Source organism: Oryx dammah, unplaced genomic scaffold (assembly GCF_014754425.2).
Source record: "Oryx dammah isolate SB20612 unplaced genomic scaffold, SCBI_Odam_1.1 HiC_scaffold_15, whole genome shotgun sequence".
NCBI lineage: Eukaryota > Metazoa > Chordata > Mammalia > Artiodactyla > Bovidae > Oryx > Oryx dammah.
In genome coordinates, this window is record NW_024070199.1 from 42243023 (window position 1) to 42262566 (window position 19544).

Genomic DNA, 19544 nt, shown 5'->3' on the forward strand with positions numbered 1-19544 from the left:
GCCTCTTGTAACTCACTGGGAGAGTTTTGCGCCAATTAACTCCGCCGTTACTTGATGGCCACTCAACTATCCCTTGGGTTCCGCCCAGTGGTCTCCGCTAGGCTGGCAACTTTCAGGTGTGCGCATGCGCCCAAGGGCTTTTGCCTTTCGGCCCGTCCCTTCCCTTAGACCCAGACTCTGCGCAAGCCCGAAGGGTCCCCCCGCTTATCACTCCACCACCTCCCTGCGCTTGCGCATTCAAGCCGCCAGGTTTTCCTTTTCCGGGTCCCAACTTGGCTCTTTGGGCGCATGCGCCACTGCAGGTTGGCGGCTCGCGGCTCCTTCTTCCGGCCTCCCCCTTGGGCCGGCTCCCGCAGAAGCGGGGCGAGCGCGGAGCCCAAAGCGAGTGACCTGTGACCCCGGAAGTGGACCTCAGGGTCCCGGGGCTTTCCCCGGGCCGGAACCGAGGGAGCCGTCGCTGCACCCCCGGAGCACCCACCCCACGCCCACCTTTGGATGCCGCCGACGGGTGCCCGGCCCGTGCCCCGCGCCTGCCTGCCGGCCGGGCCCTCGGGAACAGTTCTGGGGCGGGGGGGGCGGCCAGGACCCCGCCTCTGATGCGGCTCCACCCCCGCGCCTGGGTCTCACACCGCTGACTTCCGGGCCGGCCCCGCCCCCTGCTCGCACCCTCGCCCCTCCGATCTCTCTCCCCCGTTGGGGGAGACCATGGCGTGAGCGCGAGGCCGGGCCCCGGGGCCCTCGGGCGCCAGGCGGGGCATGGGCCAGGGGCCGCCCCCATGAGGGTCCCGGGAGGAGGGCGCGCGCAGCAGCGGCGGGGCCATGGGGTCGCAGGTATTGCAGATCCTACGCCAGGGGGTGTGGGCCTCGCTCACCGGCGGTTGGTTCTTCGACCCGCACCAGAGCACCTTCTCCAACTGCTTCCACCTTTATGTCTGGATCTTCCTGCTCACCTTCCCTTTCTTGCTGTACATGGTGAGACGCTGCCGCCACCTGTAACTCCCGGCGGGGAAAGGGAGGGCAGATGTCACCGAGGGGTGCAAACTGACAGGGACTCCGGGCTGTGGGAAGGGGACTTAATGCAGAGTTCAGAGTGTGTGGAGGAGAGGCCAGAATTCTCTGGCCAGGGTGACCTTGAGCCCCTCACCTAACCTCTGTCCAGTTAGTAAAGAAAAGACAGGGTCTTCGTACTGGTTGTATGCAGGGGTGAGGAAGTCTTCTTGTGAATTTGTGAATCCTAGCCTTGATGGCGGTGGCAGGTCCACCCCTTGTGGGAGCAGGGCTCTATGAAGAAGGACCTGACTTGCTGCCACCTCCAGGTCCTGCCCCCCAGCTTGATGGTGGCTGGTGTGTACTGCCTTGTGGTGGCTGTCATCTTCGCTACCATCAAGACTGTGAACTATCGGCTGCATGCTATGTTCGACCAGGGCGAGATTGTGGAGAAGCGCAACTCTACCATGGGGGAACCAGAGGAAGAGCCTGTCCAGGGGGACAGCAATCTTCCCAGGTGGGTGAGGTAGGGCTTGTGCTGGAAATGGAGGGTTCTTGGTGCTTGGGCCTTGGCATTGGAGGATGGAGAGGGGGCTTAGGGAACATTGCCTCCAAGAGTGGTTGAATATTCCTTGATTGGCTCTGGATTTGTCAGGGGAATCGATATGGAGGGAGGCGTGATGGGGATGGTGAGAGAGGTGCTGTGTGAAGAGGGAAGGTTAGCTCGAAGCTGATGTTCCTGTGCACTGCTAGAGACCCTGGAGTGGAGATGACTGTATTTCGAAAAGTGAGTTCCACGCCCCCCGTGCGCTGTAGCTCTCAGCATTCCGTGTTTGGCTTCAACCAGGTCTCGGTGAGTGGTCCCAGCCCCCAGCCTCCCCTACTCTTCTCCTGGGAGCCTGTCCCCCATGTGGGTATGTCCTGCACCTACTTTTTTGCCTCTTGGCCCCTTCAAACTTTTCTTTTACCTGCTCAGGAGTTGCTGCCCCGGATAGAGGACTCTGGGCCCCTCAGAGGTAGGTGGTTGCTGTTGAGAACTGAGGTGGCGGTGCAGAACGGGGGCCTGGCACATCGACGCCTTGAGGTACTGCTAATGCGTCTGGGGCTGTGCTTGTAGACATCAAGGAGCTGGTGCGGGAGCAGGGCAGCAACAACGTGATCGTGACCTCTGCTGATCGAGAGATGCTGAAGCTAAGCTCACAGGAGAAGCTGAGTGAGTGGGCATGATTGACAAGGGCTTGGGGAGAAGACTAGCTGCCATGTCTTTGAGTCACCCTAACCTTTGCTTCCCGGGGCTCTCTTAGTCCTCTGAGATGGGACCTCAGTGTCTCACCCCCCTGGGCTCTCAGAACTCGGGGCCATAGCACCCTCTCAGCCATCAGTTCCTGCTATAGAACACCTTTTTCTAGCCCTGTGTCGTCTTCTCTTCTGACAGTTGGAGATCTTCCCCAGACGCCTCCAGGGGCTGCCGCGGACCCTTCTCTCCCCAGCACGGACTCCTCAGAACGTTCTCCCCTGGCTGGAGACGGAGCCCCGTGGAGTGGCGGCAGTGTGGCTGACACTCCCATGAGCCCGCTCCTGAAGGGCAGCCTCAGCCAGGAGCTTAGCAAGAGCTTCCTGACCCTGACCCGGCCCGAGCGGGCCCTGGTGAGGACCAGCAGTCGACGGGAACAGCGCCGAGGAGCGGGCGGCTACCAGCCCCTGGATCGGCGGGGCTCAGGGGACCCCACGCCCCAGAAAGCTGGCTCCTCAGATTCCTGCTTCAGTGGCACTGACAGGGAGACACTGAGCAGCTTCAAGAGTGAGAAGACCAATTCTACCCACCTGGACAGCCCCCCTGGCGGGCAAGCCCCCGAGGGCAGCGACACAGACCCCCCCTCGGAGGCAGAGCTGCCCGCCTCCCCGGATGCCGGAGTCCCATCAGATGACACGCTGCGCTCCTTCGACACTGTCGTAGGAGCAGGGACGCCGCCAGGCCCGGCCGAGCCTCTCCTGGTTGTGCGGCCCAAGGACTTGGCGCTGCTCCGGCCCAGCAAACGGCGGCCGCCTGTGCGGAGACACTCCCCTGCCACCGGCCGGGCCCCTCGGCGGCCACTGCTGGAAGGCCGGGGCTTCTTCGAGGATGACGACACCAGCGAGGGCAGTGAACTGAGCCCAGCCTCCAGCCTCCGGTCCCAACGCCGCTACAGCACTGACAGCTCCTCCTCCACTTCGTGCTATTCCCCTGAGAGTTCTCGGGGGGCTGCCGGGGGAGCCCGAAAACGACGGGCCCCCCACGGGGCTGAGGAGGGGATGGCTGTGCCCCCTAAACGGCCCTATGGGACCCAGCGGACGCCTAGTACTGCCAGCGCCAAAACGCACGCCCGAGTGCTGAGCATGGACGGGGCCGGGGGGGATGCCCTGCGGGGTACCCCGGCCGGCTCCAAGGCTGAGCTGGAGGCCCAGGCGGGGGTGGAGCTGGCTGCTGCTGAGCCTGCTGTGCTGCCTGCAGAGGCCCGCAGGGGGCCTAGCGCCAACCAGCCTGGCTGGCGCGGGGAGCTACGGGAGGAAGGTGCACTGGGGGGAGGTGAGTGCCGGCTAGGGAGGGGCAAGGGGCAGCTGGAGGGGGCCCTGCTCAGCCTCTGGCAGCAGGTGGACCTGGACACGGTCGTCTGGTGACGGTCGTCTGCTGGCGCTTCAGATAAGCAGGGCTGGGCAGAGAGGAGGCTGAGGCAGAGACCTCAGGCACCTGGCTCCTATCCTGAAGTTAGCACTTGAGCCTCTTTTCTTCAAGGTCTCTCTGTAGCCATGCTCATTCTCCTGGGCTACCAGCAGAGCAGAACAAGTCATGTCCTTATTCCCAGATTTAGAAACTGTAGCCTAAGTGGTTAGGTCACCTGGCAGGGTCACAGAGCCAGGATATGGTTGGACTAGGCCTGACCTTTAGCTCCACACAGGAGTACCTGCATCTCCCCGCCGCCCGCCCCCAGGGTCTGTCCACTCCCTTGTCACTTACACTGGTGGGGGGGCCTCTTTCTGGGCAGCTGCCGAGGAGACTGGCAAGCGGGACCACTCAAGCAATGTGAGGCGGGCACAGGCCATCCGGAGGCGGCACAACGCCGGCAGCAACCCCACCCCCCCGGCCTCGGTCATGGGCTCGCCCCCTAGGTGAGCACCAGCTGGCTGCCCGGGGTGGGGGGTGGGGGCCTGCTGCCTCTGAGTGCTGCTGACAGCCCGTGGGCTGCCCCCTCCCCAGCAGCCTGCAGGAGGCTCAGCGGGGCCGTGCAGCCTCCCACTCCCGGGCTCTGACGCTGCCCTCGGCCCTGCACTTCGCCTCCTCGCTGCTGCTCACCCGGGCCGGCGCCAACGTGCACGAGGCCTGCACCTTCGATGACACCTCCGAGGGTGCCGTGCACTACTTCTACGACGAGAGCGGTGAGCCCCTCCCTGCATCCAGTGACCAAGCCTTTGGCCCAGCCTCTGCCCCACCACTGAGAGTCATCGTCCCTGAAGTTGCACCCTTGGTGCCCCGGGGCTGGGCTGCCCTCTGGGGAACCCAGCACAGGGTTTTACTCAGGTGGGTTGGGCCTCGGTGCTCCTGTCGCTGACAGGCTGCCTTGTGTCCCACACCTGTCTGCTCTAGGTGTGCGGCGTTCCTACACCTTTGGCCTGGCCGGGGGCGGCTATGAGAACCCCGTGGGGCAGCAGGGGGAGCAGGCAGCCAACGGAGCCTGGTGAGTCTCCAAGCTCAGGCTCTCCCTGCCCTGTGGCTGGTGGGCTGTCATTCCTGGGGAGTTTTCTCCCTTCCTTCTTTGGGCAGGAGCAAAGACCTCCAGGAGGTAGCTCAGATCTCCAGGAGGAGAGGATGGTGGGTGGCAGCGAGGGGCATGGAGGGGAGATGGCAAGCCTGCAGGGATCCGTTGGGTCCTTGGCTCTACGGGACTTCCAAGCACGAGGCTCCAAGGCCTTCTTGGATGCCTAGGGTCTGGGAGGGAGGCCTTCTGTGACCTGTCTCCTCTTGACACCCCTGTGCATCTTCTGGGTACTCGAGCAGCCCCCTCGGGCCCCCAGTCGTGGCCTGGCCTTGGCCTCAACCCTGTTTCATTCCTGGGCTCGCGCGCAGCCCTGACCCTCACCTCTGCTGTTCTCGCAGGGACCGCCACTCGCATTCCTCCAGCTTCCACTCAGCTGACGTCCCGGAGGCCACCGGCGGCCTGAACCTGCTGCAGCCGCGGCCCGTGGTCCTGCAGGGCATGCAGGTGCGCCGAGTGCCCCTGGAGATCCCGGAGGTGAGAAGCCAGTATTGGGGAAGGACCTGCAGGAAGGGGTAGGGGACACAGACCACCAAGCGCTTGCGCAGGCCCCAGGAGGCCCAGGTCGTTCCGAGTGAGGGCTCCAGGGGCCCTAAGGTGGCTGTCCTGACCTTTGGTGGCCAGCACAGGGTGCACAGAACATGAAAGACTCAAGTCGCTTATTTATTTACTCAGTGAGCGTGTCTGGAATAGCTTTGTTACCCTGGTGGGGCCCGCAGTTAGTGGGGACGGTGCAATGGCGCCCGCAGAGGGGACAGCTGAGATCACTGGACAGTGGCCGTGGGTCGCTTGAGACATCCTGGTCGAGCTTGTCTGTTTCAGCAGGGTTAGTAAGAGCACCTCTTCTTGTTCCTGAAAGTGTCCTGGTGTGGACGACAACTTATGTAATCGGTCAGGAAGTGACAGAAATATTAGGATTGTGTAAGGCACAGATTCAGAGCTTAGAGAACTGTCGTGAGAGTAGTGCCCATGCAGCCAGGGCCACAGAGAGACCAAGGGCAGTGCCCAGAAGCCGCTTGTGCCCCTTTCTGATGTGCTTATTCTCCTTCCCCGTCCCGTGGCAGAGCGGTGCAGTCCTCACATGGGCGAGGGCTCCTCCAGAGGCAGGGGCTGTGCTGTGGTCGATCTCCTTGTGTCCCTGGAGCCTGGCACAGGACAGGCTCGTGGATGTGTCCTATAAACACTTGTTGACTTAAAGCCCCACAAGCCCAGAGAGGTTAAGTAGGCAGCCCAGGACCTCACAGCAGTGGCATTGGCACCCAGGCCTGCCCTCAGGGCCAGCCCTCCATGTGCTCCAGGGTAGAATGGTCAAAGTGACCCTGGTGGCCACATCTGGGCAAAGGATGGCATTTGTACTGGCTCCCGAAGGGTAAGGTGGATTTCATCAGCCCCAGAAAGAGGCCAGAGACACCTCCTGAGTGGGGAAGACAGACACAGGAGCTGGTAACCCTGGCCTTTGGCAGCCCCCACAGCCGTTGAGTCATATCTTGGGAAGCTGGAGAAAGGAGCAGGCCCTGGGGTGGAGGGTCAGGGCAGGCTACGGGGCCGCTGGATGGTACGGACTTTCTCTGTAGACCAGCTTGTGTGTGCCAGGGGGTGGCATGGACGGGAGTGGATCAGAGCTGATGGCCAATGTGTGCTAGGGGGTGGTGTGGACCGCGGTGGTGGGGGATGGGGCTGATGGCCAGTGTGTGCCAGGGGGTGGCGTGGACCGCAGTGGTGGGGGGGCGGGGCTGATGGCCGCGGCCGTGGGGACCGCAGTTTGACCTACTGGACCAGGACTCCCTGCACGAATCCCAGGAGCAGACGTTGATGGAGGAGGCGCCACCCCGGGCCCAGCACAGTTACAAGTACTGGCTTCTTCCTGGCCGCTGGACCTCTGTGCGCTACGAGCGGCTCGCCCTGCTGGCACTGCTGGACCGGTGAGCACTCAGCCCCTCAGCTCCCAGTCCTCTGCCGTTCCTGGCCCCAGGGCTTCTGACGTGTGGAGGCCGTCATGGCCACAGAGAGCCTAACCGCTGGGTCACTGAGGGTGCGTGGAGGGCTGGAATTCGAAGTGGGATTGCTTTAGGTTCTTCTAGGGGCAAATGGTTGGCCTAGTGGGGGGTGCTCTGGTCATTCTTCCCTCAAAATTTTGCTGGAGGGAGACATGGCTTCTACACAGTGTGTTTTTATTTTTTTTATTTGCTTCTGTGTTAGATTCAATTAAATTGAATTCTGTATAGCCTCAAAAGCCAGCAAATCGTCTGTCTTAGCTCTCCTTTTTTACTGGGAGGAAACTGAGGCCCAGAAAGACAGAGAGGTCAGGTGATGTTTGTTGTCTGGGTGGCCTCCTGTGCTCTGGATTTCTCCCGGCACTGTGAGCAGTGCTTTGGGGGAGCGGGAGGCAGATCGGCCAGATCCCAGAGTGGTGGCCCCTGAGGTCTCCGGGTCTAGAGGGGACAGAGCCTGGGGTTGCGTGCAGGGTAGCAGTGGGCTGGCTTCCTGGAGCAGGTGCAGCCTGGCCCTGCCCAAGGTTATAGCTCCAGATACTCAGGGTGACGGCTGGCGTGGGCGCCAGCCCGGATGTGGGTCTTTGTGGCTGGGTCCTGTCCCCCACCCCCACCCCCGAATCCCTTTCCCCGCCAGTACGGGAGGAGGTAGGCATGCTCTGACCCGGCGATCTCTCCAGGACGCGCGGGCTGCTGGAGAACATCCTCGGTGTCGGCCTGAGCAGCCTCGTCGCCTTCCTGGGCTACCTGCTGCTGCTCAAGGGCTTCTTCACGGACATCTGGGTCTTCCAGTTCTGCCTGGTCATCGCCTCCTGCCAGTATTCCCTGCTGAAGGTCAGGCCTGGCTTCTAGAGTCTTCTCCCCCTCCGCCCACGACCCCTCTTGAGGGGTTCGAACTAGAAAGCAGATGAGATGCTCCAGGCCCCGTGTTACCACTGCCATCCCCATCCAGCAAATGGAGGGACTGAGACTCAGGACAGTGGAAGGGGGAGTCCTGCCCTGGTCCCTTATAACGCCCTCAAAGTGGAATTGAACGGGTCCCAGGCCTCTGACCCTCCGTGGATGAGGCTTTCACCACCAGTGTAGCTCCTGTCTCTTCCAGAGCGTGCAGCCGGATGCCGCCTCTCCCATGCACGTGAGTACAGTGGAGCATGTCTCCTGCGAGGCCTGGGCCTGGGTGGGGCTGAAACCCTCACCATTCCCCATTGCCCCCAGGCCCCTGATCCTTCTGCCCCCACCCTGCCAAGCTCTCTTGGACCCAGGGCCGGGCCCGGGGCACGGGAGCATTCGTTTGTGAGTAGGGCGTTCAGTGAGAGAGGCACGGCTCCTCACAGGCCCCCTCCCCAGGGCCACAACTGGGTGATCGCATACAGCCGGCCCGTCTACTTCTGCATTTGCTGTCTGCTCATCTGGCTGCTGGACACCCTGGGCTCTGCGCAGCCGTTCCCGCCTGTCTCCCTCTACGGCCTCACGCTGTTCTCAGCCTCCTTCTTCTTTTGTGCCCGTGATGTGGCCACTGGTAAGGTCGGGTAGGGTTGAGGTTGCAAGGGGGTCGGGGGGAGTGAGGCCCTAAGGGTGGGCTGGGGGGGCAGCCAGTAAACTGACCGGGCCTCCATTTCCCCTCCCTGCCAGTGTTCACCTTGTGCTTCCCGTTCGTCTTCCTCCTGGGCCTCTTGCCCCAGGTGAACACCTGCCTCATGTACCTGCTGGAGCAGATAGACATGCACGGCTTTGGGGGCACAGGTATGGAGCCTAGGGCAGGGCTCGAGGGTGAGGAGGACATGCAGGCCTATGGGTCTGTGAGGCTTTGAGGGTATGAGGGCTATGAGGCTAAACAACTATGGGTCTAGCACTTCGCTGAGGCTTTTCCGAGTCTACATGGAAGATTCTAAGAGCCCATCTCTTCCCCTCCCTTCCCCACCCCTCCCGTCTCCTCCTCCCCAGGCAAGCAGGCCTCTCTGGGCTGGGGGAGCAGAGAACAGTGGGCCGGGCCCCAAGTCCAGGGGATGTCAGCCCCAGGAAGTTGAGGGGCAGCGGGGGCAGTGCCGCGGGGGCTGGCGGGTGGGCTCTGGGCTTTACTTGCCCCCGCTCACCTCGCAGCCGCCACCAGCCCCCTGACCGCCATCTTCAGCCTCTCCCGCAGCCTGCTGGCCGCTGCCCTGCTCTACGGCTTCTGCCTTGGGGCCATCAAGGTAGGGATGACCTGGGGGGTGCTGGGAGGCATCCAGAGTGGGGGGCTGTGGGATGGGGCTCGCAGTGGCCTCTGCCCCGGGTGGGGGCGCCCACAGCTCTGACCGGCGCGGGCTCCCTCCCCAGAGCCCTTGGCCGGAGCAGCACGTCCCTGTCATTTTCTCCGTCTTCTGTGGCCTCCTGGTGGCGCTGTCCTACCACCTGAGCCGGCAGAGCAGCGACCCCACCGTACTCTGGTGGGTGCCTGCGCGTGCGCGTGTATCTGTGCCTGGCAAGGGTTGGGGGGCGGGGTCTGCACATGTGCCTGTCACCACCTGACCCCAGGGCCTGTGGGAGGAGGGGCAGCCTCCCAGACCCAGGCCCCTGACTCTTCTCATGGCCCGACCCCCCAGGTCTCTGATCCGGAGCAAGCTCTTCCCCGAGCTGGAGGAGCGGAGCTTGGAGACCGCCCGCGCCGAGCCCCCAGACCCACTGCCAGAAAAGATGCGCCAGTCAGTGGTAAGCGCCCGGAGTCTCGGGGTCCAGTCTTGGGGGGAAGGGTGTGTTCAGCCACTGGAGGCAGCGGCACCCACGCTGGTGTTTCCCGACCCTGCAGCGCGAGGTCCTCCACTCCGACCTGGTGATGTGTGTGGTGATCGCCGTGCTCACCTTTGCCATCAGCGCCAGCACCGTCTTCATTGCCCTGAAGGTTTGTGGGGCACAGGCCAGTCCTCTCGCCCAGGTCTTTGCCAGAGCCCACATGCCCCGAGGGCCGGAGGCCATGGCCTCACATCCTTCTCAGGCCCTGGGTGATGTGCACCAGGCGGCCCCGTGGCTGAGCCTCCCCTCCTTCTTGCAGTCCGTGCTAGGTTTTGTGTTGTACGCGCTGGCGGGGGCCGTAGGCTTCTTCACACATTACCTGCTGCCGCAGCTCCGCAAACAGCTGCCCTGGTTCTGCCTGTCGCAGCCCGTGCTGAAGCCGCTGGAGTACAGCCAGTACGAAGTGCGAGGTAGTGCCTCCCGCCAGGCTGGGGCCCTGCACCTGCCTTATAGAGCTCGGATGGCTCAGCTCAGGGTGCCAGCAGGGGGCAGCCTCTGCCCACACCGCGCCGTCTGCGATGGCATGGGCCCTGCGGCCCCTTTATTGCCCTCTGTACCCTCTCCTGTGCCCCCCTCAGCCCCTGTCTCACTCTCGCCCTGCCTGCTCTGCCTTTTCCCTGCCTGCCTTGTGGACCCTGAGGAGGTAGAAGTAGAACTCCAGGAGGTGTTGTTGAGAAATACAGACTGGTTCTTAATGAACTAGACTAGCGCAGTGCACACTGAATTGTGCAACACAGACTCCCTGGAGCTTGTGTTTAAATACCTGGATTTGTGGTGTGAAGGTCTGCGTGCTTGTTTTTCTTAGACAATGAAGGATCTTGTTTACTGGGCCAGCATCTCCGTGTGGCTACGGTCACCTTGAGCCAGTGACGGGCCTGGTCCGAAGGTCCCTGTGACTGAGGGTCACTGTGAACTTGGACCTCACCCAACCTGTCCTGACTCCGGTGGACACCGGGGGTGTTGTCGTCATCCTTTATTTCAGACAGTCGAATGGGCAGAGCACCTGCCCTGAGCCCCCAATATGCCCTGCCTGGGCTTCATCGTCCTCATTTGATTTGCTGAAGATCAACACCCCCAGCTGCTCAGAAATTCTAGGGGCCCAGAACTGCGCACCCCACATCCTGGGCTCTGCCCTCCGGCCAGCTTCCCTCCGAGAGCACGCCTGTTCTCCCCCTGCAGCAGGAGGGGGTGTGGAGGGCCTGGAGCTCAACAGCAGTCCCACCTTCCTGCCCGTGGTTGCAGGTGCTGCCCAGGTGATGTGGTTTGAGAAGCTGTATGCCGGCCTCCAGTGCGTGGAGAAGTACCTCATCTACCCGGCCGTGGTGCTCAACGCCCTCACGGTAGACGCTCACACAGTCGTCAGCCACCCGGACAAGTTCTGCCTCTAGTGAGGACCACCAGCCCCCTGGTCATCCCACCACCTACCTGCCCGAGTAACCCAGGGGAAAACTGAGTCCCCTTGGCCAGCAAGCTTAAGTAGGCCCCCAGCTCCTGACACCCCTTCCAGTGAAGCACCTGCCTTCTCAGGAGCAGACATGTCCCTCCAGTACTCTTGAAGTTGAAGGGGTTAGTGACCTCTTCAGGAAGCAGAGATGAAGGTTGCTGGCCCGAAAGAGCCGGGCCCCGCCCAGCAGAGCCCAGGCCAGGGCCTGCAAGGGGCCGGCCCCCCACCACCGCCCAGCCCCTAAAGCCTGCCTCTGGCCCACAGCTGCCGGGCGCTGCTCATGACCGTGGCTGGGCTGAAGCTGCTGCGCTCGGCTTTCTGCTGCCCGCCCCAGCAGTACCTGACCTTGGCCTTCACCGTCTTGCTCTTTCACTTCGACTACCCGCGCCTCTCCCAGGGCTTCCTGCTCGACTACTTCCTCATGTCCCTGCTCTGCAGCAAGGTGAGCTGTGGGCTGCACTGCAGCCCTGGGGGCAGGCCTCTCTTGCCTCGGTGCGGGAGACCTGCCCCAGTCCTGTGGTATCCCCTCTCAGGGCCTTGGCAGCAGCTCCTCGTAGGCCAGTGAGCAGGCTGAGGTTTAGAGAGCATAAGTGATTTGCCTCAGGTTTCCTGGAGAGCTGGTGGTCAGCTGGGACTTGAACAAAGGCCTGTTCCCTGGCTCTGTACTGGGGGCCTGCAGTGGTGCCCACAGGGGATCCTGGCACAGGCTTGAGCTTTCATCTCACTCCCGTGAGCATTCTGGTCTGGTTTCTGGCCTGGCCCAGGATGGTGGAGATGAAGTCTGTGTCCCCCTCTGAGGGTAGGGCCTATGACTGTCTCTTAACTTTTGGTATCACAGCCTCGTCACCAAGGGTGGCATAGCCTGAGCAAGTCACGTATCTGTTCTACCTTGTCTGAACCTCAGTTTTCCCATCTGGGAAGTGGGACAGTGATAGGAGGCTCCTGGGATGATTATATGAATTAAATAGCTAATGTCCCCTTGGGTGCTTTGTCTGGGGTTGCTAATGGTGTCAGAAGTCCCAGGGGTCTGAGGGGCATGTGGTGGGCCCCCTTTTCGGTGAGCAGTGTGTGTATCTCTCACCTTCTCCCCTCTCCACCCCTGCAGCTGTGGGACCTGCTGTACAAGTTGCGTTTCGTGCTGACCTACATCGCGCCCTGGCAGATCACCTGGGGCTCAGCTTTCCATGCTTTTGCCCAGCCGTTTGCTGTGCCACGTACCCAGCCTGCCGCTTGCAGCCTGGGTGGGGGTGTGCAGGGAGGGCTGTCGCCTGGATGGGGAGCTCCAGGCGGGCTGGCAGGGGTGGAAGGGTCGTGAGGGAGGCTGGGGAGGGTCCTGCGTGCCTGCCACCTCCTTGACTCGCGCCCAGACTCGGCCATGCTGTTCGTTCAGGCCCTGCTCTCGGCACTCTTTTCCACGCCTCTCAACCCACTGCTGGGCAGCGCCGTCTTCATCATGTCCTACGCTCGGCCACTTAAGTTCTGGGAGCGTGACTACAAGTGAGTCTCCTGGGACGGAGGCGGGTGCCCTGTGGGATCCTGAGGGGGACTGGAGGGGAGCGGGTGGCTGAACGGGGCAGGTTGCTGGGAGATCAGATGGAGATTGGAGGCTGGGCTTTGGGGAACGGCACTGTGGGCTTCACTGAGGTGGCTGATCCACGGGAACACAGCTTGAGCCAGACGGAGGCCCGGGACTCACACCCTGGGCTTCCTGGCTGTGTGGTGCCCTTAGGGGAGTCCCCTCACGTCCGTGAACCTTAACCTCCCCCTGTCATGGAGCTCTCGTGGCGTCTGCCTCAGAGTATGGGGGTGCAAGCCCAGAGGGGCTTGGGTGGAGGGTGGTGGGAACTGTCACCTGAGCCTGGGGCAGCCTTGCCCTCTTGGCCACCTGTGTGTCGCCCTGTCTCTGAACAGCACTAAACGCGTGGATCATTCCAACACCCGCCTGGTCACTCAGCTGGACCGGAACCCCGGTGTGTACCCAGCCATCGGGGGCTCTAGAGCAGGGCCGCCCTGGGGAGGGAGCCTTGCTCACCTGTCGTGTTCATCTGTCCGTCCATCCTGGGTCCCAGGCGCTGATGACAACAACCTCAACTCGATCTTCTACGAGCACTTGACCCGCTCGCTGCAGCACACACTGTGTGGGGACCTGGTGCTGGGCCGCTGGGGCAACTACGGCCCTGGCGACTGCTTCGTCCTGGCCTCCGACTACCTCAACGCCCTGGTCCACCTCATCGAGGTTGGCAATGGCCTCGTCACCTTCCAGCTGCGTGGCCTCGAGTTCCGGGGTGAGCCTCAGGGTGCCGCCTTTGTCAGTGTGTGAGGGCCAGACCCTAACCCTGCTCTACCCCTGTTTGCTGGGGCCCTTGAGCAAGGCACTCTCTGCCATGGGCCCCACAGCCTGGGATTCCTAGTCTGAGCATTGAGGCAACAGGCTTTCTTTGGCTCAGCCCCGTCCCTGCCCTGACTGTGGCAGGTCTGTAGTGAACAGGCTGCTCTGGTGGAAGCTCCGGCCTGGGGCTCCTGCTGGCCTGCTCTGTGGACTCAGGCCTGGCCCAGGTTGGGGCCCACGCATAAGCCCTGGGCAGTGAGCCAGCTCCTGGCCCTCAGGAAGGATGCACCTGGCAGGTACCAGCTTCAGAAGAGGCCCTGCGCGCAGAGAGGCTCGAAGCACAGCTCAGAGCAGCGCGAGCCTGAGCTTTGGTCTTTGCATCTATAAGTGAGGGATCTGACCCTGTCCGTCCTGTCACCGTCACCCCAGTCCCACCCCACCACGGCCACTGGGAGTTAGGAGGAGAAAGGGGCTCGTTTGTTCATCTGTTCACTAAGTAACAGTGACTCCCGTCGCCTCCAGGGGAGGGGCCTGGGCACTCTGGGGAGGAGGCAGGCGGGGATGGGCCCGTGTCCCCTGACTGGCCCCTTTCCCTGCAGGTACATACTGCCAGCAGCGGGAGGTGGAGGCTATCACCGAGGGCGTGGAGGAGGATGAGGGCTGCTGCTGCTGCGAGCCAGGCCACCTGCCGCGGGTCCTGTCCTTCAATGCGGCCTTCGGGCAGCGCTGGCTGGCCTGGGAGGTGACGGCCAGCAAGTACGTGCTGGAGGGCTACAGCATCAGCGATAATAACGCTGCGTCCATGCTGCAGGTGTTCGACCTCCGAAAGATCCTCGTCACCTACTACGTCAGGGTAGGAGGGTGAGGCCGGGTGGCCGAGGCCCCACACTCAGGGCTCGCTGGGCGGGAGCTTCCCGAAGGCCACCTCCTGAGTCTCCAGGAGCCTGCTCTGCCCAAGGGAAGCTGGGGCCTCGGAGAGTGGAAGCATCTTCCTAAGAGTCACTGCCGGATAGCGGGTCTCTGAGGCCCTGTGACTCTGCCCGTGGTGGGCCTAGGGTGGGGCCCTCTGTCACCGCCTCTAGGAGGCTCCCGTGGGGTGGTGAGTACTGGGGGCCAGTGGGCAGCATGTACACAGATCCTCTCTCTGGGCTTCGGACCTGGGAGGGGCATTGCTGACGACCACCCTCCAGACCACCAGCTGGTGGACGGCCCCTCTGTGTCACTTGTCAGAGAAACTACCTTCTCAGATGTTTTTTCCCATGCCCTCACTCACTCCTAGGGAAGAGCTTATACTGTGGCCATTTTGCCCAGGTTCTTGGCCCCCCCACGTTCTACCACGCTGCTGGACTCCCTATTGCCGAGATGCCCCCTGTTCACGGCCAGTTGTACCAGCCTCTGCAGCTCTGGGTTCCCCACCCCTCCCCCAGGCAGAAGGCCACCCTGCATTGGCTCCATCCAGGGCAGCACACAAGATCCCATAACCTGACTGGCTGCCAACTGTCGGCCTCAGACCGCCCATCCATCGTGTCCGTACCAGCCCCATACTGTCCAAAGGCTCTTCTCCATTCATCCATGCCCCTGCTTAGAAACCAGCAGAATCTCTCTCTTTTAAATATGTATTTTATTATTTCCTTGGCCGAGTCAGGTCTTAGTTGTGGCTTGAGGGATCCCCGTTGCGGCACGCAACTTCTCTGGTTGCACACAGGCTCAGTAGCTGTGGCACATGGGCTTAGTTGCCCTGCGGTGTGTGGGATCTTAGTTGCCCAGCCAAAGATGGAACCCACGTCCCCTGCACTGCAAGGCGGATTCTTAACCACTGAAGCCCTCAGCAGATTCTCTTAAGGGGTCCAGGAGCCCCTGGCTTGGGTACAGATGCTGTGCCTCTTTTTTTTGAGGGGAAGTCCTGTGATCACACTCATGCTATCTTGAGGGACCTGTGACCTAAGCACCTGCCATAGGCAGCACCCTCTAGTGGATGCTCCGTAAGGAGGGGTGCTTCCTGTTGGCTTTCCCTTTCCCCTTCCCTGACTGAGAGAAGGAGCAGACAGGCCTGTGTGGCTTCAGGGAGCTGAGATGGGAGAGGGGATGGGTGTCCTGGGAAGCTGACTTCAGCACAGTCTAAGGCAGAAGCTTCTCTTTCTTTCAGTCAGGCCACATAGCTTCAGAGATCTTAGTTCCCCAACCAGAGATCGAACCCAGGACCTTTGCGGTGAAAGTGCAGAGTCCTAACCACTGGACCACCAGGGAACTCATGGGGAGAAGCCTCTGTACCCTGACGCTCTCTCTCCTAGTGGCCAGTGTGAGGGCGCGCCCCCATTCACTGACCCCTGCCCTCTTCTCACAGAGTATCATCTACTACGTGAGCCGCTCTCCAAAGCTGGAGGCCTGGCTGAGCCACGAAGGCATCGCGACGGCCCTGCGTCCTGTGCGGGCACCTGGCTATGCTGACTCCGACCCCACCTTCTCTCTGAGCGTGGACGAGGACTACGACCTTCGCCTCTCCGGTCTCTCGCTGCCCTCCTTCTGCGCCGTGCACCTGGAGTGGATCCAGTACTGTGCCTCCCGGCGCGGCCAGGTCCGGCCACCAGCACCCTGGGGCTGCCCTCTCCCCCTCGGCCTCCCCCCTCCCCGCGGGCTCTTCTCGCCCTCAGCCTCCTTGGCCTGGGCCCCAGCCGCTGCCCCAAGTTCCCTGTGCCGGGTCTGAGCTGGGCTCTGGGGATGGGGTCCTTGTGCTGCAGCCCGTGGACCGGGATTGGAACTCGCCACTGGTCACGCTGTGTTTTGGCCTGTGTGTGCTGGGCCGCCGGGCCCTGGGGACCGCCTCGCACAGCATGTCTGCCAGGTGAGTGCCCAGCCCAGCCTGTGGCCCTCCCCTCCGCTACCTCCCGACAAGCTCTGGGTCTCTGGCTGCAGCCCCCAGGGCCACATCAGTCCTTCCTTTCGTGCGGCTCCTCTCCCCGTGGGACCTCGCCTGCTCCTCACCATCGCCCTGTGAGGGACACGGGTAGGGACTGACCTCCTTGTCAAGATCGGGAAACTGAGGCCCAGCGTGAAGAGCGGGCTGCCCTCTGACCCCTACACACACAGCCAGCGCTGAGGAGCCCCATCGCGCCTGGTGCATTCACCCCCTCCTCTTCTCCAGCCTGGAGCCCTTCCTCTACGGCCTGCATGCCCTGTTTAAGGGGGACTTCCGGATCACCTCCCCACGGGACGAGTGGGTCTTTGCCGACATGGACCTGCTTCACCGTGTGGTGGCGCCCGGGGTTCGCATGGCCCTCAAGCTTCACCAGGTATGCAGAGGTGTGCCCAGGCAGGGTGAGCAGGCAGTGAACCCCCCGGTCAGGGCAGGGGCAGCCCACCTCGGCCCTCTCGTCCTCCCCGCAGGACCACTTCACGTCCCCAGACGAGTACGAGGAGCCGGCCGCCCTGTATGACGCCATCGCGGCCAACGAGGAGCGGCTGGTCATCTCGCACGAGGGCGACCCGGCCTGGCGCAGTGCCATCCTCAGCAACACGCCCTCGCTGCTGGCGCTACGCCACGTCCTGGACGATGCCTCGGACGAGTACAAGATCATCATGCTCAACCGGCGCCACCTCGGTTTCCGCGTCATCAAGGTGGGCTCAGCCGCCCTCCCCTCCTGGCCCCTTCCTGCTGCGGCCTCCTGACTCCTCCCACACGTGTGGCCCCCCGCAGGTGAACCGCGAGTGTGTGCGCGGCCTCTGGGCCGGGCAGCAGCAGGAGCTGGTGTTCCTGCGCAACCGCAACCCTGAGCGCGGCAGCATCCAGAACGCCAAGCAGGCGCTCCGCAACATGATCAACTCCTCCTGCGACCAGCCGCTGGGCTATCCCATCTATGTGTCTCCCCTCACCACCTCGCTGGCCGGCAGCCACCCTCAGCTGCGGGCGCTGTGGGGTGGCCCCGTCAGCCTGGGCGCCATCGCCCGCTGGCTTCTGCGCAGCTGGGAGAGGTGAGCTCTGACCCATGCCTCTGGGGTCGCGGGAGGAAGCAGAGGTTCACGGAGAGGAAGTGGTGCCCTCCGGGGTCTGAATGAGGAAGCGCCAGAGCCAGGGGTGAACCCCATGCTGACCCAGCTGCATACCCCACCCTCTCAGCCAGAGCTGAAGGTGGCCTTTAGCCTGAAGCACCATCAATAATGCCACCTTTAAAAACTCTGTAGGGGCTCCCTGGTTGTCCAGTGGGTCAGACCACGTTTCCACCGCAAGGGGCATGGGTTCCATCCCTGGTCGGGGAACTAAGATCCCACATGCCTCACGATGTAACCTTAAAAAAAACACACCCTGTAAAGTAGATGGCAGAATCTTTTAGAAACAGGACTAGGATCTGAGATGTTATGTGCCTTGGGTTGGGGACTTGTGCTTGTGAGGGCATTGCACCGTCCTCCCCCTACCAACGTCGTCTCTGTTTCCCCTGGCCCAGGCTTCACAAGGGCTGTGGTGCCGGCTGCAATAGCGGCGGGAACGTGGAAGACTCAGACTGTGGCGGAGGTGGCGGCTTGACCTCCCTCAGCAATAACCCCCCCTTGGCACAACCCACACCCGAGAACACAGCAGGTGAGCCAGCAAGGCCTGGTTGAGCCCGTGAGTGGGAAGGGCAGCCTAGCGACTGAAGCCTGCCCTCTTATCTGTCTCCCACAGGCGCTGGGGACCAGCCCCTCCCACCAGGCCCTGCTTGGGGCCCGAGGCCCTCCCTGAGCGGCTCTGGTGATGGACGCCCCCCTCCTCTGCTGCAGTGGCCACCCCCTCGGCTCCCTGGACCATCCCCCGCTTCACCGGCCCCCCCTGAGGGTCCCAGGCCCTCAAGGCCCCCTGGCCCTGGTCTCCTAAGTTCTGAGGGTCCCAGTGGGAAGTGGAGCCTGGGCGGTCGGAAGGGACTAGGGGGATCCGAGGGGGAGCCAGCCTCAGGGAGCCCTAAAGGAAGCACCCCCAAATCTCAGGTAAGGTTCTTCCAGGGGGGTCAGGTCTGGGTAGCTCAGGTCTGCTCTCCCACCACTAACCTGTCTCCCTTCCCTCAGGCGCCCCTAGACCTCAGCCTCAGCCTGGACATCAGCACTGAAGCCTCAACCCCCGGAACAGTGCGGGACATTCCTTGCTTGGACAGCAGTGCTCCTGAGAGTGGCACGCCCACCGGGGCCCTGGGCGACTGGCCTGCCCCTGCGGAGAAGCGAGAGAGCCCGGCAGCTCAGCCCCTTCTGGAGCATCAGTACTGAGTGGCCTGGCGCCCTCTGGGCCTCAGCCCTGTATTTGGGAACTTGGACCCCCGGCCTCTGGCCCTTTCTGCTGGACCACAGAACCGAGTGGCTTTGGCTTCCACATGTGAACCCTGACCTCTGGCTGCCTTAGCCAGAGCACTGGAACTGAATAGCCCAGACCTCTGACCTTGACCCCTGATCTCTCATCCCTAATCCAGGGCCTGGGCTCCCCAAACTGAGGCAGGCAGCATCCCAGTCAGGCCCTAAGAGCCAAACCCATGGGCTGGTCCCGGTTCAAGCCCATGGCCAGGACTGACTTGGCCCCTCGGCCTGCACCGCCTGCTGGGGTGGCCCTTTGGCCTTGGACTTGGGGCTGAAATGTGGGAAAGGGGGGGTTTTTTTCTTTTTTTCTTTTTTTCGTGCTTCGGAGACACCAGAATTAATAACACTATTTTTGATTTTGGTTGGCAGTTTCTTCTATCTGAGGGTGTTTGGGTGGAGGGTGGAGGAGGTGGTCAAGTCAGGGTAGATGAGCAGAGAGAGAGGGATGAAGGATGTGGGGCTGGGTTCTGAGGTCAAGGTTAGACCAGGGTGGGACTCAAGTAGGACTGGATCCTCTTTGCCACAAGCCTGTTCCCTTTTTAAACTTTGACCTTAAGTGTGCAGTTCTGTTTCTCAGGCCAAAATGTTCAAGCTCCAATGGCAGGTTCCTGCAATTATCAGCCTGACCCTTGCCAGAGCCTTTCTCTGAGCCTGTTTCTCCAGTTGTAAATAAGAGATGACACCTGTCTAAGGCCTTTTAAGAATACACAAGACTGCGTGTGTAGAGCAGCGCTTACAAGTACTCATGAATAGTGGCACTTCCTGAGCACTTGGTCTCTGTGCCCAGGCTGCAGCCCAACACTAGGCGTCCCGGTCTAGCCCCCAAGTTGGTTTGGAAGGCCGGTACACTTGTTCTGGTTTCTCGGCCAAGGGCTGGAAGCCCCACAGTTTCACAGCTTGCCGGGCCGGGCCTGGCTCAG

The 19544-nt window shown here is 62.3% G+C and overlaps 1 protein-coding gene across 6 annotated transcripts; it reads left to right on the top strand.

Annotated features, from left to right (window-relative positions):
* Positions 1–180: 180 nt before the first annotated feature.
* On the top strand, positions 181–18985 carry PCNX3 (pecanex 3). 6 transcript variants are annotated; one of them, XM_040256140.1, is made up of 35 exons: positions 181–972; positions 1317–1504; positions 1741–1840; positions 1964–2003; positions 2105–2200; positions 2423–3553; positions 4011–4134; positions 4223–4401; positions 4610–4700; positions 5120–5255; positions 6540–6700; positions 7450–7603; positions 7872–7904; positions 8117–8288; positions 8402–8512; positions 8870–8961; positions 9086–9195; positions 9352–9457; positions 9555–9647; positions 9798–9948; positions 10781–10925; positions 11247–11424; positions 12088–12196; positions 12350–12479; positions 12894–12952; positions 13052–13267; positions 13911–14164; positions 15656–15886; positions 16050–16153; positions 16454–16601; positions 16696–16926; positions 17006–17280; positions 17751–17884; positions 17969–18267; positions 18346–18985. In XM_040256140.1, exons 1-35 carry the CDS (start codon positions 820–822, stop codon positions 18538–18540), a joined length of 6129 nt encoding a protein of 2042 aa, XP_040112074.1. In that variant the 5' UTR covers positions 181–819; the 3' UTR covers positions 18541–18985. The 6 variants fall into 6 exon arrangements, with proteins under 6 accessions (XP_040112074.1, XP_040112077.1, XP_040112078.1 ...); XM_040256143.1 differs by having other exon boundaries at positions 6558–6700; XM_040256144.1 differs by having other exon boundaries at positions 6579–6700.
* The last annotated feature ends 559 nt before the right edge of the window (positions 18986–19544 follow it).

What these genes read in the sequence shown, in the direction of transcription:
- PCNX3 (XM_040256140.1), top strand. Translation starts at nt 820, where the DNA reads ATGGGGTCGCAGGTATTGCAGATCCTACGCCAGGGGGTGTGGGCCTCG. An exon ending in GGGGACAGCAATCTTCCCAG is followed by an intron (nt 1,505 to 1,740) that starts GTGGGTGAGGTA and finishes GTGCACTGCTAG; the next exon opens with AGACCCTGGAGTGGAGATGA. An exon ending in CCGTCTTCATTGCCCTGAAG is followed by an intron (nt 9,648 to 9,797) that starts GTTTGTGGGGCA and finishes TCCTTCTTGCAG; the next exon opens with TCCGTGCTAGGTTTTGTGTT.